At 44.3% G+C, this 17,020-nt stretch overlaps 1 protein-coding gene across 1 annotated transcript; it reads right to left on the bottom strand.

Annotated features, from left to right (window-relative positions):
- Positions 1-369: 369 nt before the first annotated feature.
- On the bottom strand, positions 370-15,013 carry CNOT9 (CCR4-NOT transcription complex subunit 9). Its single transcript, XM_066576031.1, has 8 exons — positions 14,867-15,013; positions 10,643-10,822; positions 10,435-10,550; positions 7,389-7,498; positions 4,776-4,885; positions 4,490-4,588; positions 2,478-2,569; positions 370-947 (listed from the first exon to the last, which is right to left on the bottom strand). Exons 1-8 carry the CDS (start codon positions 14,888-14,890, stop codon positions 779-781), a joined length of 900 nt encoding a protein of 299 aa, XP_066432128.1. The 5' UTR covers positions 14,891-15,013; the 3' UTR covers positions 370-778.
- Between the last annotated feature and the right edge of the window lie 2,007 nt (positions 15,014-17,020).

The following is a 17,020-nucleotide window of genomic DNA, read 5'->3' as shown; positions in this document are numbered from 1 at the left end:
ACGTGACCAGCACTGACCAATTACCAAGGAGCAGGAAGAGCCTTAGACTACCAGGGCAGTGTGTATTAGATAGTTAGAAAATTGCAGTGGCCATCTCAAAAGATTGAAAACATGGGCCAGGAACCCGTGGATCCAAGGGACAATGAAGCAAAGAATGGACAGCAGGTAAATTTTGTCCTGGGACCAGAGGGTCACTTAAAAAAAAAAAAAAAAAAAAAAAAAAAGGGTGGGCTGGTATCTGAACTCAGTATTTATTAAATTCTGCAACACATGAAGAAACCAGTTTTTTTTTGTTTTTTTTTTAGAATGCTTTGTGTACATTTCTGCACATTTCTGCAAAGCACTGTGCAGATGAATGTATTTAATATCTCGGTAGTGAAAATAGAAGTTTTATTCAATCAGAACACAGCGAGAAGCTTCAAAAGAAGCACAGAGACAATGGCAGGCAGTGGATAATGAGGATATTCCGGTTCTGCAGTGGGTCCGCTGACTGCAATATAAATGTTAGTAGTTTGTAAACATGACACCAGATCACTGCAGCCCAGTGACCTGAAGATCCAGGATGGAGCTCTAGAGCGGCCAGTTCTTGATCAACAAGATAGCCGTGTCCCTCATTAGAATACCCCACCAGGTCTGAGAACTCGAAGATCAAACATCTGGGATAGGAAAGTCATCAGTAGAAAGAACCCAACCGGGATAATATGAAGACCCCGCACTTCTGCCGTACCAGGCCCTGCACTCATCAGCACAGCCGCATCACATTTCTTTCAGAACGAGGTCACTGGGGAGGAAGTGGAATCCCCCTGGGATCGGTGACTTGACCTTCCTGTAGGTTCTTAACCAGCTGAGCCAGCCAGCGTTTGGTTGTGGTATCGTCCTTCAGTACCTGGGCGAATGTTGTGTCCTTCAGCTGATCAGGAAGGCATTGCCTGAGTGCCTCACGGGCTCTGAAACAACAACAAGATATGCAAGTTAATTTGAACCCACTAGCCAAAAGAGCTTTGGGCCTTGAAGACGTGACATTCTACAGCTCAATGGAGGGCTGTATATAGGTCAGTAAAGAACGCAGCTTGTTCTCTTTAAAGGCTACAGTCAGCTACTTGGTTTTTATAATCACAAACACTTCCCTAGTGGTGGGTGAATGCAGGCAGCTAGAATGTCATCACTTCAAGTCTGGCAGCACCAATGAAAGCCATAAAGCAGACCCAAAAATAGGTAGACAAGAAGTCTACTTTTGATTATATTTTGTTATAGGTATTTGATAATGAAGCCTTCACTGAGAAATTGCTTTCTTGCCACATGGCGTATGCAAATGAGCTGCAAATAGTCTGATGGGTGGTCCTATAAATTCATTGGAGAAAGCAAGGGAGCTTGTAGAGGTCAATCATTAGGGAAAGGGGGGGGAGGGGGGAGAGAAAAAAAACAAAACATCTGGATGACTGACTGGAGAAATGCAGGAGTGAGTTGCAAGGCTGCCAACTACCGTAGATGTCTTGCAACTCATCTGCATACATCATGCCAAGCAGTAGATTGGCAATTGCTATGTAAAGGCTGTATTATAAGGGGACTATGAAAGTATCAAGCTTCTCTTCTCTGGGCCCACATAGTGTTGGGGCTGCTAGACGTCCGTTAACTATGCCAATGCAGGGAATCTGGAGCTGTGCATCAGTAAAATGGAGCTCTGACACTACACTATCTTACCAAAAGTAATTGGACACCTGAGCAAGAATCAAAAGCAATATTTATTTTCATAGGTTAATACATAGTGGGTTCCTTTGGTCTTAAAGACATTAGAAACATAGTTTCTACTGACGTCTGATACACTTCAGCTGGCATTTCCCTCCATACATCCTGCAAGTCTCACGACTTCTCACAAAGAGAAATGTTCCAGTTTGTCTCAAAGATGTTCAGGTCAGGACTCTGCAGCCAGTCCAAATCATCGAACATCCATATGTTCAAAGCCAATGTAAAACGGTGTTGAATTTGTGAAGAGGCACATTGTCTTGTTGAAAGTATTGCTGAAGATTCACAGAGTTTTGCCACATTGTTAGCAGAACATTATTGTCTCAAGTTTTAAAGTACACTTCAACCAATGGACTGAGGCAATGCGATGTAATGGAATCTCTGCCGTACCGCAGACAGGTATCTCCATCTGATTTGAAGAGGAGCAGCACAGTTTCACTCAATAGAACGTTCTTCTATTTCTTAACTGTCCAATGCAAACGCTCCTTGTGCCATTGTAAACTGGTCGATGCATCTTTGAGAAAACTCAACAGACATTTGCAGGATGAATGAAGGGAAAGTTTAGATGAAGTGTATTAGATATAAGTAGAAAGTAGGTTAGGTAGAGAATCAACTGTCATTAGGGCCAAAGGGGGGCAGAAGGAAGTATAGTGTATAATTCTACATGATTAAATTAGCCTAGAAATTTGTACCTGGAAATAACCCAAAAGAAAAAAAAAATCCTAAAAATGTACCTGGGGTTGTCGGAGAGGCGGAGATAACAGCGCACAACATGTTTCAGCAGCCTGGCAGATGGTTCCTTGGAAAGCTGCAGCACCATTTTGCCCTACACAAGGTAAATAGAGCAAATTAGTCTTTTCTTGCACACAATTCTACAGTAGTATTCTATATCTGTCATGTTGTAAAATCAATGGGGCTTGCTGTATACGTCTGCGGTTTCACCCCCACTGCCTCCATCATCACTTCTCTTTTAAATACTCACCCATTTACATTCTTCTTAAATACAGCTCCCAACATTGAATTTGTCAAGTGAATTGTCCCCACTGCTCAAGGGCAATGGATGATGTCAGACTGTTCAAGTTCCACCAATTGACCGTAAGGACAATCCACTTGACAGAGCTGCAGTGCCAGATTTAAGAAAAACACATACAAATAACTGGGTGGTTGGGAGAAGCCTTTAAGAGAAAAAAAAAAAAAAAAAGTGGCAGTAGGTCATTAGTGCCACAGCTACCAATCTATGCAGCCAGCCCCACAGACGTTCCATCGTGATAGATTCCCTTTGAATTAAAACATCAAGTGCTAGGGGCACGAATGAATATTTGGCACCTGTCAATGACCATTACAAATATCTCTCACTACGAAACTCCATAAGGAATAATTGGTCAATTAAAAGTTTACATTAAAAGTTTAACCCCTTAAGGACATAGCCCATTTTCGCCATAAGGGCGCAACAATTTTTAGGGTATTTTCATCTCCACTTTATAATGAACTGCAGTTTTTAGTGGTACCATTTTTTGGGTAAATATAATAATGTATTTTATAGCATTAAATTGTTCTTAGTATAAGAAATTGTTCTTAGTATAAAAGTAAAAAATAAAAACTATCCCGCGCCTTGGCAGAAAACCAATCTTTTTTTATTCTTTAAAACAACGCGTTTCAACACAATATGTGTCTTTTTCAAGTTCACTTGAAAAAGACACATTGTGTTGAAACGCGTTGTTTTAAAGAATAAAAAAAGATTGGTTTTCTGCCAAGGCGCGGGATAGTTTTTATTTTTTACTTTTATACTAAGTTATCCAGCCCGACCGTGCTTACAAACACGGTGAAAGGATATCCCTGGACGCCACTCCAAAAAAGAAACATGGAGAAGCAAGAAACCTGCTGAAGGCTAACGTGGACAACAGGTGCAGAGGGGTTAACTCCTTCACCACGGATTAACCCTTCTGGCACCGGGTAAGTCCACCTTTCATTTAGCTACAAAAGCATTTTTAAACTGCAAGTGAGGCGCATTTTAAAGTACATTTTCTATTAAATTGTTCTTGGGAGGCAGAGAGAGAAAAACAAATTCTGCCATGTATTTTATTTTTTTTATAAAGATTACAGCATTAATCATAAGTGACATTGTAAAATGTCTTCTGTGGGCTGGTACGATTACAATGATACAAAAATTTGTTTTTACCGTTTTCCACAATAAAACCTTTTGTTTTCAATTAATATTTTTACATTGTTACATTCAAAGTCCCATAAGTTTTTTTTAATGGGTGGAGATCTGGGAGAACTTTTTTTTGCGTTCTTATTGATCCCCGCTGTTGCAGCAGGAGGCAGGCCATCAGTAACAGGTAGCTCCCGCCACAGGGTGGTACAGGCTCACTTCTGAATGGGAGCCATCCACAGGACGCAAGCCTACATCCTGTTGCATTAAGTATCATCCTGCCAGAATGTAAACTTACATCCGGTGGCATTAAGAGGAAATACAGTTCGTTAGAGCTTCCCTTTATCCAGACCAAACTCAGAATTAAAAAATTCTGAGGAGGAATAGGGTGGTCATGGTTGGGCCAAGAAACCAGCATTTAAATACTACAAGCAAGTTAGTATTCAGAAAACCTGTGCTGTCAATGGAAACAGATCCAAGGAGGGAAACCCGGCCAAATCATTTTTTGCCAAGCTTTCCCCCCCTTTTCCTTTTCTTGTCAGTGAAAGCAACCAGTTTTGAATTTTCTCATAGAACTACTTTCTAAAGCCTTACCAAAATCATAGCAACATGAGAGAAGCGCTCATATGTCTGACAAATGTATGCCAGGCCGGTGTCATCCAGCAGAATCTTCTGAAGAATAAATGTGGCAACCTTCAAGAGAAAACAAACTTTGTAAGATGTGAAATACAACTTATTAGCTCCCAGTAGGGGTCATCATGTGCTCAATTAGATACGGCTGCAGCCTCGTCCAGACAGGAGGTTAGCAGCGAGAATCCATAAAAGTCGTAACTTCCTATAAATAATCACTGGATAGAAGTGGAAGAAGAGGCCCCTGTACCGTCTTAGAGAGCTCGCTTCCCGACTCCATAATCCGCAGACACAGGGGGATAATTTCTGTTGTGAGGAGGAAGTTGATGACTTCTTGTTCATCCGTTTTCACCAGAGCACCTGATAGAGGCAGGAAACATGAACGATACTATAAAGAGCGATGCTTACTTCAGCAATTTACTTTCTGCCATCTCCCAGCAATTTACTTTCTGCCATCTCCCCCCCACAGAGTTTTTAATAGTTATCCAATTAATGACCACCAACATGCAGTTTTTCAGGGGCCGGGATAAGAGGACCCAATGACCCTGGGTGTTTAACTGATTGCTGCAGTCAAGAGTGAGTGTTGCATGATTAAGAAGTGCCCTCTTCCCCTTCGATCGGGTCACAAAGCTTCTGTGACCTTAAAAAAAAACAAACAAAAAAAACAAAACAGACCACATGGCTGCTGAAATGTGGTGAAGTAAAAAATAAACAGCCTGGCCATTAACCCCTTAATGACGTGCCGCCCCCCCCCCCCCCCCCTTATTTTCGTTTTCCCTCTCCCCTTTAAAAAAAAATTATAAGTCCTTTATTTATCCATCGACGTCGCTGTATGAAGGCTTGCTTTTTGCGGGACGAGTTGTAGTTTTTAATGGTGCCATTTAAAGTACCATATAATGTACTGAAAACTTCTAAGTGGAGTAAAATGGAAAAAAAAAAAAACCACGACATTCCGCCATCTTTTAGTGCGTCTTGTTTCTACGGCGCACAAACTGGAACAGAAACGACATGATAACTTTATTCTATGGGTCAGTACGATTACTACGATACCAAACTTGTAGTTTTTTTTTTTTGTTTTACAATTTTTTTTCAAAGACATTTAATTTTTTTTCAATTATTTTCTGTTACATCTTCTTTTCCGTCGACTTTGTTCAGCGAGGGCTCATTTTTTGCGAGAGGTCCTGTAGTTCACGTAAGTACCGATTTGGAATACATACGACTTTTTGATCGCTTTTTATTGCGTTTTTTCCGGGAGACAGGGTAACTAAAAAAGTGCATTTTTGGAGTTCTTTATTCCCCCCCCCCCCCCCCCCGACAACGTTCACTGTGCGGGGTAAATAATGTGCTACTTTGATAGATCCGACCTTTATGGACACAGCGATACCAAATATGTATTTTTATTTTAGGATTTAGATTTTTTTAATCACAGATATGGCAAAAGGAGGCAATTTCGATTTTTATTACCCCCCCCCCTTTTTTTTTTTTACAATTAAAAAAACTTTATTGATCTTTTTTTTAACTTGACTTTGAAGTCCCCCTGGGGGACTACAATACGCGATGCTTTGATCGCTCATACAGTATGACGTAATGCTATACGTCATACTGCATTCTGAAAGGCAGCCTATCAAGAGGGATGGCTTGATAGGCAGTCTCCCAAGGCAGCCCCGGGGCCTTTCAGAAGGCCCCCGACTGCCATGACACCTGCCCCGATCTCACTGCGGGAGGGGCTACGGGGAGGGGGAATTCTGGGGGATTTAAATGCCGCCGTCAGAATTGACAGCGACATTTAAAAGGTTAATAGCTGCGATCGGCGGGTTGCAGCTATTGCCCACGGGTGTCAGCTGTAGTAAACAGCTGATGCCCGTGCTGTATGCAGGATGTAAATGAAGGGTTAAAAGGGCTCTGTCTTCTATCAACCCATCTTGTTGTTTATGACCCTTGATTGTAGGAGGTTCCTGTGCTGGTGCTCCTTTACCCTACAGTGATGTTGCAGAGGAACCTGATTGTTATAGCACCCAATGAAATGAATGGGCCATCAATGAAATGCAAGAAAACACTCCAGAGATGCTCTGTACAACCTCTCAAGTTCCTGAAGAACCGGACACCACCCTCTCTATTATAAAGATATACCTCTAATGGTGGCATTGCTTTTATGGGGATCATTTATCAACCTGAGGTTTGGGGAAAAGATGCCTTGACAAAGTGGAAGTGAAATACTTCATCAGCAGGTTTAGGTCCGTGTGTCACACAAGCGTGTGCAACAGCATTTACTCTACTTATTGTGCACGCAAGAAAAAAAACCAAAACACTGATGCTTTCAGTGATTGCAGTCGCCAATTAGTTTAATGATTTCAAGGTGTATTTTACAGCGTGCTACTTTTGCACAACGCAGAATAAGCACTTGCAGACAAATATATTGAAAGCAATGGGTTCTATTTTCTTTGCATTGCTTGCAGAACATTTTTGTGCGCCAATACTCCCGTGTGACATGCCATAGCGCCTAGAGCAGTAGCTGCTATCTAAAGGGCCATTCACATGGAATGATTATCGTTCAAAATTCTCGATAATCGTTATCAAAATGCAAAAAAAGAAAAAAGTTTTAGTCTACTTTTTGTACTGCTGACTTTTAACCAGCATAAAAATCGTAGCAGGACCGCTGACTCCTTGCATGTCAACGCTCCCAGCTCAGCGATGCACATAGAATGTGAAGCACTGAGCGAGAAGTCAGCAATAGTCAGCGTGGCTAAACGCTCTGCATGAGTGCTAACAACTAGCGGTGACGTCACCGCTCAGACAGGCAGAGCGTTTTGTCTAAATGTACCATTACTGTAATAAGATTATGGAAATTAGCACCGCTTCTCACCAATGACTCCCAGGCTGGTCAGACGAAGATATTCAAACGGTCGTGTTTTGCTGACAGTGTGAAGAAAAGGATACAGGAACAAGGGAATGTGTGCAGCAAGAAAAGCAGACCTGTGGGAAGAAAATAAAACATTAGGAATACCACCAAAAACCGGCCGCTCCACCACATCACATATGTGAAGCCTTCAGATGTCACTATAGTAAACAATGGTATAAAACTAGGCTATCCCGCAACTTACTGATCTGACCGCCTGCAACCCCAGCAATCCGTAAGTTGTGTTTAGGCAGAACAATTAACGTTCAAAGAAAAGCGAAAGATAATAGTGAGACAAGGATAAAACAAGAAACTTTTGTTTTTCGTTCATAGTGAATGTGAAACGCTAAACGAGAAGAGACTGCATGAGTGCAGGCGAGCTAATGCGGACGTCACCAGCTTGTTTGCTTGTACAAACGACAATTCTTCAATGTAAAAGCAGCACTAGAAAAAAGTGGTTGTAGTTATACTTCGCTGACTTTCTCTGCTCAATGAGTGTCTGGGGAGGGCCACAACATGCCTAACACTGAATAAGGGGAAATCCCGCTAATGGTGCCCCCATCACTGACCGGATTAGAGTTTGATGCTAGCACTAGTTCTAACAGACTGTAAGAGCTTGTAAGTGTCACATCCACACTTGGACACGCTGGATCTGTAACCTGAAAGCTTTACAATACCGCACACAAACTAAACACCAAAAGAAAATGAACTAGAAAGTTGAATGGGACATGCTGACAGACATAAACCAATGACTGAGAAACACTCAAAACACTTGCCTAGCACCCCAACATGAACAAACAGATGCAATTGCTACAATACGTACAAGGTATTGGTTCGTATTTTGGCCAAGATACTTAAGCCCATGAGCCAGTGACAAGGGTCCTTGTTGTTTTGTAGGTCTCTACCCTCACAAGACAACTTACATCGTCAATCCTGCCTGCGAGCAAGGCGATCGTCCCAATAGGGACAGCCCCACGCTGGAACCCACAAACCTAACTTGCCCAGAGACAGTAAATGATCCAAGCAGAACAGGACACCGTTTCACACCAACACACAAGGGAATGTGTACCACACAGAACAGGACAGTTCACACCATGTCTGGCCACCTGCATAGACACACAAAACATGTCACTGCTCACACCTACAGAAGCGACACGCATGAAGGCAAACACAAGGGGGAATGAGGAAAGCAGCTCCTGTGAGCCAGCATTTACGTGCAGCAGACCAGTGGGGATTCATTGGTTGGCTGTAGAACTCCACACTTAGCCAGCTAAATCATCCCACACCTGTGGCAGTGTGCCCCTGGAAACCCATAGTACAGGTTCCAGGAGCACAACCTAGCAGTAAGGTCAGGCTTCTCATATAATGCTCATGTAAATATTCTTCCCTGTTCAATTAGTTTGAATTTTGCCCCTTTTGTGCTCATTCAGGCAGATCCAAAAAAGGTATACTGTGTATACAAGTTATATTTTTCAACAGTGCCATTTAATGTACCATATAATGTACTGAAAAACTTTTTTAAAAAATTCTAAGCGAAGTAAAATGAAAATAAAAGCGGACATTCATTCCACCATCTTTCAGTGCGTCTTGTTTCTACGGCGCACAAACTGCAACAAAAATGACCTCATAACTTTAATCTATGGGTCAGTATGATTACTATGATACCAAACTTTTTGATCACTTTTTATTGCATTTTTTCTGGGAGACAGGGTGACTGAAAAAGTGCATTTCTGGTGTTTTTTGCATGGCTTCCTGCGATCTCACCGCAGAGGAAGAAGGGATTTAAATGCCGTTGTCAGAATGGACAGTGTCATATAAAGGGTTAATAGCCGCAATTGGCCCCGTGATCTCTCTTCATACATACCCCGACGCTGCATGACGTAAATGTATGTCATATAGCTGGAAGGGGTTAAAGGGCAGTTGCCAAAAGAAGCTCAATCTTTCCATAGGATGATAGGTGATGTCTGATTGGTGGAAGTCTCACCGCTGATCCTGAAAATGGGAATCCCATGTCCCCCCTCACTGTACCCGCTGCAGTGAGGAGATTAAAGGAGCAGTGGTCAAGCATACACAGTGCTGATCCATTCATATTCAATTGGACTGCTGGAGGTAGCTGAGTGCTTGTACTCTGCCATTTCTGTCAGCCCCATTGAAATGAGTCGAGCAGCAGAATGCATGCTTAATTCGCTCCTCACTGTGAATAGGTGATAAAAAGTAGATTTTGGGAATACTTCTTTAACCCCTTCCTGCTAGAAGACTACAGTTACGTCCTGTGGGGTTGGGGTGTGTATGAAGGGAAATCTCGGGGTGATCTCCCTTCACACAGCGTGGGCACCGGCTGTTTATTACAGCTGACACGCGCAGGCAACAGCTTTGCTAAGCTGCGCAGCTGATCACAGCTATGAACCATTTAAATGCTATTAACGATTTCAATTCTGAAATCCCCAAACGATGTTCGGGAGTGCTGTACAGCCCCCTGCAAGGAGATCGCAGGGAGCCGTGTGAGTGTCATGGCAGCCGGGGGCCTTCTGAAAGGCCCCAGGGCTGTCTTGGCAGAATGCTTATGAAGCCATGCTATGGAGTGGCTTGAAAGACTTCCTGCTCAATCGCATTATGATGGAATACTATGGTATTACATCCTACTGCAGGAGCGATTAAAGTATAGCTAGTTGTTGCCCCCTCTGGGGACTAAAACAAAACAGGACAACACACAAGAACATCACGAGCAGCATGGTTATGCCTTCTAATACGGTTGTATTGCTGAGGCCTCGGAGTACATTTACAAGTAGCTAAAGTGGTCCGGATTTTCTGCAGCAGAAAACTGCATCAAAATCCATATTAAAGTTTGCACCATTAGTGTAAATTCTGCTGCGGATCCACAGTAGATTTCATCCCTTCAATTGAAAGGATAAAATCTGCTGCAGATAAGCATCAAATACCACATCAAAATCGCCACTAGTCCTGCGAATGTACCCCAAGTCTGCAATAACTGGCCGCTATATATGACAGTTACCTGGTCTCCGGGTGAGAAGCCACACACTGCAGCAGGGCCAGAGCATTACACACTCTGTTAGACTGATGTGCTGTCAGTGTCGGTGGATTAATGGATGGGTAGATATTCACAATTTCCTGGAAGAAAACAGATGAGTTAGAGAAACGGTTCACGGTCACAGAGAAAGCAATTAAACTGATAACATTAAAGAAAGTCACAGCATACAAACCTGTAACAATGCGGCAATGGTGCCAAAGGAATGCCACAGCATGGGGGCAAGGTCTGGGACCGATTCACGCTTCTTGCTGAGCTCCAGCAGGGCATTCTCACGCGTTTCTGGGCTTGATAACTCATTGATCCACTGATAAATCTTTTCTCTGTCGACTTGAGCTAGGGCAGCCGGCACAGGCTATGAGGAGGGGAGAAGAAAAGGCACAATGTTATTCCACATTCTGCAGACTATTACACGTCAACTCTGTTCTTCCAGAGACAACCAGATGTCCGGTGTCTTGGCAGTGGATGGTCTTTCTCTCCCGCCAAGCAAGTGTGTATATATGCCAGTCTAGGCAAAAAGGGCCGAAGTGAAGTGTGCCAAGCAGTGCCAGACTGAAGTCTATGCCAGCTAGGAGCACAAACGATAGTAAGTGTTGCAGGCCTGTGAAGCCACACCGATTAGTAAACCCCACCCACCTTTAGCAAAGTGGTGAAGAGGACACAAAAAGCACTAAAGTTTGCAACTTTTTAAACATAAAACGGACATGAGGGTTGGCGAATTCCTCCTAACGCTGATTCCACTCGGTCTGATATCGCGCTACCCAATGTGCAATTTTCCTGCGGATGCAAGGCTTTTTTTGCCAACATCTTTTCCCTTCCCATTCACTTCATGGGGTTCATATTTGTGCGTCTCAACGCACAAATCTCGCACAATTTTATCGGCCGCATGAAAGCAGCCTTCGTGTTTTCAAATCATTCCTCCATTTTCCAGGTCTCTACCTGCTGTCAGTAAAAGATAGACATGTTTGCATCTAGACCTGTAGGGCCATCATTGTTTTCACAGCTGCAATTTTGCTCTAGCGAGATCCACTTTAGCCAATCCTCTGAGAAAGAGCCTGGCCTCCAGACTGATACATTGTAACAAACTATCGACTGCGTACTTGTGTGGCTACAAACCCCATACACTACCTTGGCGTGTATGCGTGCGTATTACGCACCAGGATAAGACATGCCGCATACTTATATTCAGAAGGTGATATGCACAGGTGGAAAAAAAAACAACAAAAAAACAGCAACACAGGTGTGAGCGGCCCAACATAAATCAATGGACTGTTGGCATCAATTGTTGCATGCGCAAAAATTGCACCATGGCAATACAGCGTTGTGAGCCCGGCCCCAGTGGATTGTCTAGACTAGATACAACTGTATTATCACAGAAGACATGTCAACACTACACAACTAAAATACTCTGAGAATGAATGAATAAATAAATAATGAATCAGACCAACAATAACCCCTTCATGGCTAAGGGCATGCACCTACTCCCCAGTCTGCCTTGGGGTGTATGGGGGTTTCCTGGGAGCCGAGTCCGTTACATATCCTTCAAAGGCTACAATCAGAGCTAGATGCTACTTGGATCATCTAAGCCGTCGGCAGGGGGTGGGACCCTCTGTCATCCCCATCGAACCCCCCGCGCTTCCCCTCCCCTGGTCAGGTAATCACAGAATGCTTATGGGTTGTCATAATATCATAGCGGGAAATGGACAGCGAGTTAGGAGGAATGGAGCCCTCTAGTGGCCAGCACTATATGGTGATTTCTTTCAACACAGAAATGCCATCTTAGGTAAACGGGTAGTGTGAGAACCAGCACAAGTTGTTAGAAAACTTGGGGACCATTTAACCCACGCCCTCCTTTTCCAGCTTATGACAAAACATTTAAATAAAAAAAACAAACAGTTTTTATCCCAGGGAGTAGGGAGGAGATATTATATATCCTTTTCCCCCTAGGTAGGTGGTAAAGTTTTTTTTTTGTTTAGATGTTCACACTCGCGGGCGGGAACTATAGATTCCGCAAGCGGAAGAAAATTGCAGCATGCTCTTTTTTACTGCAGATTCCGCACGTATGGGCTCCATTGATCTCTATGGATGCGTTCGATCCGCAGTACATGCACAATTACAATGTGTATGGACGTGGATTCGCTTCCATGTTGCTAGGAGACCAGATCCAAATGGAATAAAGAAAGCAGGAATTTGTGGGCAGACAATGCAGGACAGAGTCTGGGGAGCAGCACCCATCCAGACTGTCTCTGTAACCTCCGCAAGTTCTTCTGGGCTCTTCCTCCACAAGAAGAAAAGTTTATACTAGTTCCAAAATAGGTAGTATAAACCAACCAGGCCAAGAGAGCCGTATCCTCTCCGAACAGCACTCCTTGCGACTGCACAAGAGAGTGTCGCCTGAGAGATAGAAGGGGTTTGGTCGACTTTCTAAAGTCATTTCCTGCTTGCGAGCGCCCTTCCACATGGACGATTCGCTGCACATTCACGTGGAAACGAATATGCAATTTGCTTCCGAGGTCACATGCTAGGGAAATATACGATCGGGGAATTAAACGCAGTCGTGCGAGCCAGACCTTAGGCTCCTTTTACAGTGCGCGATTCTCGGGTGACATCATCACCGGCTCGTTTGCGCAGCCCATTTAGACACGCAGATTCATCGTTGACCCTTTGTTCAGCATTTCACATTCCTACGAACAAGAAGTGTTTTAGCGAACGTCCAACGAATGCGCCAACTGAGATATCAGTCCTGCAGAAACGGAACGACGATCGGGAAGCGCACAATTCTCCTTCAGTTGTCGGCTCGTGTTTAGACTGAACGATTATTGTTCACTTTCATTCGTTGGAATGATAATCATTCTGTCTAACGGGCACCCTCGCCCCCTCATGGTAACAATCAAATGCCAACCGCAGCCATTAACCCTCTAACAGCTGATGCCAAGTCTGACTGGCATTCAGGGGTCCTGAACAGCCCTCACAATCAGCTACCGCATATTTCTACCCATTGCTGGGCCTTTGTCATGTCTTAGTACAATGCCTGCAAAAACACCATATACTGCAGTACTGAAACTGCAGTATATGGTAGAAATTATGAAATGATCACAAGTTAAATGTTCACTCAGGGGACTAAAAATACAAGGGCAGGCTCACACCAGCGTGATTTAATCATGTAATACGCAGTGAACGGGGTCAATGGAAGTACATCTGATGTTCATTAACCCACACTAGTGTATAACATGTGCATTAAAAAAAAAAAACACAAAAAAAACAGTATGTTCTATTTTACGTGATAGAGCCCTATTGTTCTCTATGAGTGCGTAATAAAACGCTCTACATAAGCAATTGCATTGTGTTATGTGCAGCTTTTATAGACATCACTAAGCGACAGAGCGGGAAATTTAGAAAGGGGGGGGGTAGAAGCGCCCAGCGGAATCCATCTCTGACCCATCCGGCAACCCTGCGTACCTGCTGTCTCCCGTATTGCGGATGACCGCGGCAGCTTGCCATCGGTCGTGCGCAGGGCAGATGGGCTTTTTCCCCTTTTTTAAAAATCTGTTTTTTCCTTCGCCGATAATAGGCGATGGCGCGGATACCTGTGGCATATCCACAATATCAACAGCAGGTCGGACGGCTTCAACTGACTTCAAAGAAAGGCGTCCCCGTGGATTTGGCAGAAAAATAGAACGTGCTGCGGTTTTAAATTCGCTTTCAGAAATCTCAGTGGTCATCCGCTCATCTGCAGATGTTCTATTATTTCAATGTGTGCGGAATACCGCGGATCGTCCGTGCAGGCGACAATCGCGGAATCCACAATTCACATCCGTTCATGGACCACCAGCCTCAGACTGCGCGTGAGATACGCAGCATACACAGCAATAGCTGACACGCATAGCGGTAAAACGCTGCGCTATACACGAGTACGCTCCTGTGCGCTCAGCCTGAAGTGAAGCGGTAAGAGTGTCATCTCCGCTGCACCGCGTACGCCATCTAACCAAAACCCCCGAAGACGGTAAGAGTGTGCCGCCCCCTGCCCCTCCACTTGGACATTTAAAGAGAACCCATTTTCAGCCCATTATATGGTACATAAATCACAACACACTTCATGGTGACATTACGGGGGGTTTTGAAAGTGGGAAGGAGATAGCAAAAATAGAGGAAAAAAAAGGCCCTGTCACTAAAGGGTTAACATATGTCATATACGCCGTTTTCTGACAAGAGACCGCCATTTTTAAGGTTGCCAGGCAACAGCGGTCATCTGTAGCTTGCATCTCTCCGCTGCCCAAGTGAGCCGCCTGAAGCTCCGCCGGCACCCGCCTCTCAGCTTCTTCCCCCGTCGGGCTGTTCCTCAGGCCTCCCGGCCCTTCAGAAGGCCGCGACGTCTGACTCTCCCTCCTGCTGGACTTACCGCCGCTGTGGCCAGGCTGTGCATGTCTAGAGGCCGCCTTCAGGCTCTTCGTTGCCGCTAAGTACCCTCCACTCTCCTAACCACCACCACAACAACCGGAACCCCGCCTCCTTGCGTCGGGGGCACACGTGACTTACGTTCACAGTACCCACGTGACCGGGGGAAGCCGCAAGCGTGCTGACGTAATCAACGTGCGTCATCGTCGAAACGCCTTTTTTAGAACAAAGCGGGGGAATCCCATAAATACGTAATCAAGAGGCGCCGCGTGATGACGTCAGACGTTCAGTGCGTCAGTGACGGGCCTTCTATTTATCACTCTCTGTAGGGCCCACCAGTGGTCTGGTCCTCAGTAGGGATCTCATCATTATCTCCGGCTCGCTGCCCTTAACTTTTTCATTTTTCATCTTCACTTTCAAAAAAGTCACAGTACTAGTATATCTCTAAATAATGGTCAGCAATAGTGATAACAGTGCAGTTACCTCCAGCGATAGTGATTAGAGCGCAGCTACCTGCTGTGATAGTGAGTAGAGTGCAATAACCTGCAGTGATAGTGATTAGGGCGCAGTTACCTGCTGTGATAGTGAGTAGAGTGCAATAACCTGCAGTGATAGTGATTAGAGCGCAGTTACCTGCTGTGATAGTGAGTAGAGTGCAGTTACCTGCTGTGATAGTGAGTAGAGTGCAATAACCTGCAGTGATAGTGATTAGAGCGCAGTTACCTGCTGTGATAGTGAGTAGAGTGCAGTTACCTGCTGTGATAGTGAGTAGAGTGCAATAACCTGCAGTGATAGTGATTAGAGTGCAGTTACCTGCAGTGATAGTGATTAGAGCGCAGCTACCTGCTGTGATAGTGAGTAGAGTGCAATAACCTGCAGTGATAGTGATTGGAGTGCAGTTACCTGCAGTGATAGTGATTAGAGCGCAATAACCTGCAGTGATAGTGATTAGAGCGCAGCTACCTGCTGTGATAGTGAGTAGAGTGCAATAACCTCCAGCGATAGGGATTAGAGTGCAGTTACCTCCAGCGATAGGGATTAGAGCGCAGTTACCCCCAGTGATAGTAATTACAATGCAGTTACCTCCAGTGATAGTAATTACAATGCAGTTACCTCCAGCGATAGTGATTACAGTACAATTACCTCCAGCGATAGTGATTAGAGTGCAGTTACCTCCAGCGATAGGGATTAGAGCGCAGTTACCTGCAGTGATAGTGATTAGAGCGCAATTACCTCCAGTGATAGTGATTAGAGCGCAATTACCTCCAGTGATAGTGATTAGAGCGCAATTACCTCCAGTGATAGTGATTAGAGTGCAGTTATCTCCAGTGATAGTGATTACAGTGCAGTTATCTCCAGTGATAGTGATTACAGTGCAGTTACCTCCAGCGATAGTGATTACAGTGCAGTTACCTCCAGCGGTAGTGATTACAGTGCAGTTACCTCCAATGATGGTGATTAGAATGCAGTTACCTCCAGTGATAGTGATTAGAGCGTAATTACCTCCAGTGATAGTGATTAGAGCGCAATTACCTCCAGTGATAGTGATTAGAGTGCAGCTATCTGCTGCGATAGTGATACTGATTAGAGTGCAGTTACCACCAGTGGTAGTGATTACAGTGTGGTTACCTCCAGTGATAGTGATTACAGTGTGGTTACCTCCAGTGATAGTGATTACAGTGCGGTAATCTCCAGTGATAGTGATTAGAGTGCAGGTACCTCCAGTGATAGTGATTAGAGTGCAGTTATCTCCAGTGATAGTGATTACAGTGCAGTTACCTCCAGCGAAAGTGATTACAGTGCAGTTACCTCCAGTGATAGTGATTACAGTGCAGTTACCTCCAGTGATAGTGATTACAGTGCAGTTACCTCCAATGATGGTGATTAGAATGCAGTTACCTCCAGTGATGGTGATTAGAGCGCAATTACCTCCAGTGATAGTGATTACAGCGCAATTACCTCCAGTGATAGTAATTAAAGTGCAGTTACCTCCAGTGGTAGTGATTACAGTGCAATTACCTCCAGTGATAGTGATTACAGTGCAATTACCTCTTGTGATGGTGATTAGAATGCAGTTGCCTCCAGTGGTAGTGATTACAGTGCAGTTACCCCCAGTGGTAGTGATTACAGTGCAGTTACCTCCAGTGATAGTGATTAG

Source organism: Eleutherodactylus coqui, chromosome 8 (assembly GCF_035609145.1).
Source record: "Eleutherodactylus coqui strain aEleCoq1 chromosome 8, aEleCoq1.hap1, whole genome shotgun sequence".
NCBI classification, from domain to species: domain Eukaryota; kingdom Metazoa; phylum Chordata; class Amphibia; order Anura; family Eleutherodactylidae; genus Eleutherodactylus; species Eleutherodactylus coqui.
This window is presented reverse-complemented; position numbering and strand designations above follow the sequence as displayed.

Bases quoted from the DNA above. Each gene is read 5' to 3' on its own strand.
- CNOT9 (XM_066576031.1), bottom strand. From the start codon at position 14,890: ATGCACAGCCTGGCCACAGCGGCG. The intron at 7,499-10,434 runs GTAACTGTCATA...TTCTTCCCACAG, and splicing joins GCTTCTCACCCGGAGACCAG to GTCTGCTTTTCTTGCTGCAC. The intron at 4,886-7,388 runs GTGAGAAGCGGT...TGCCTCTATCAG, and splicing joins GACCAGCCTGGGAGTCATTG to GTGCTCTGGTGAAAACGGAT.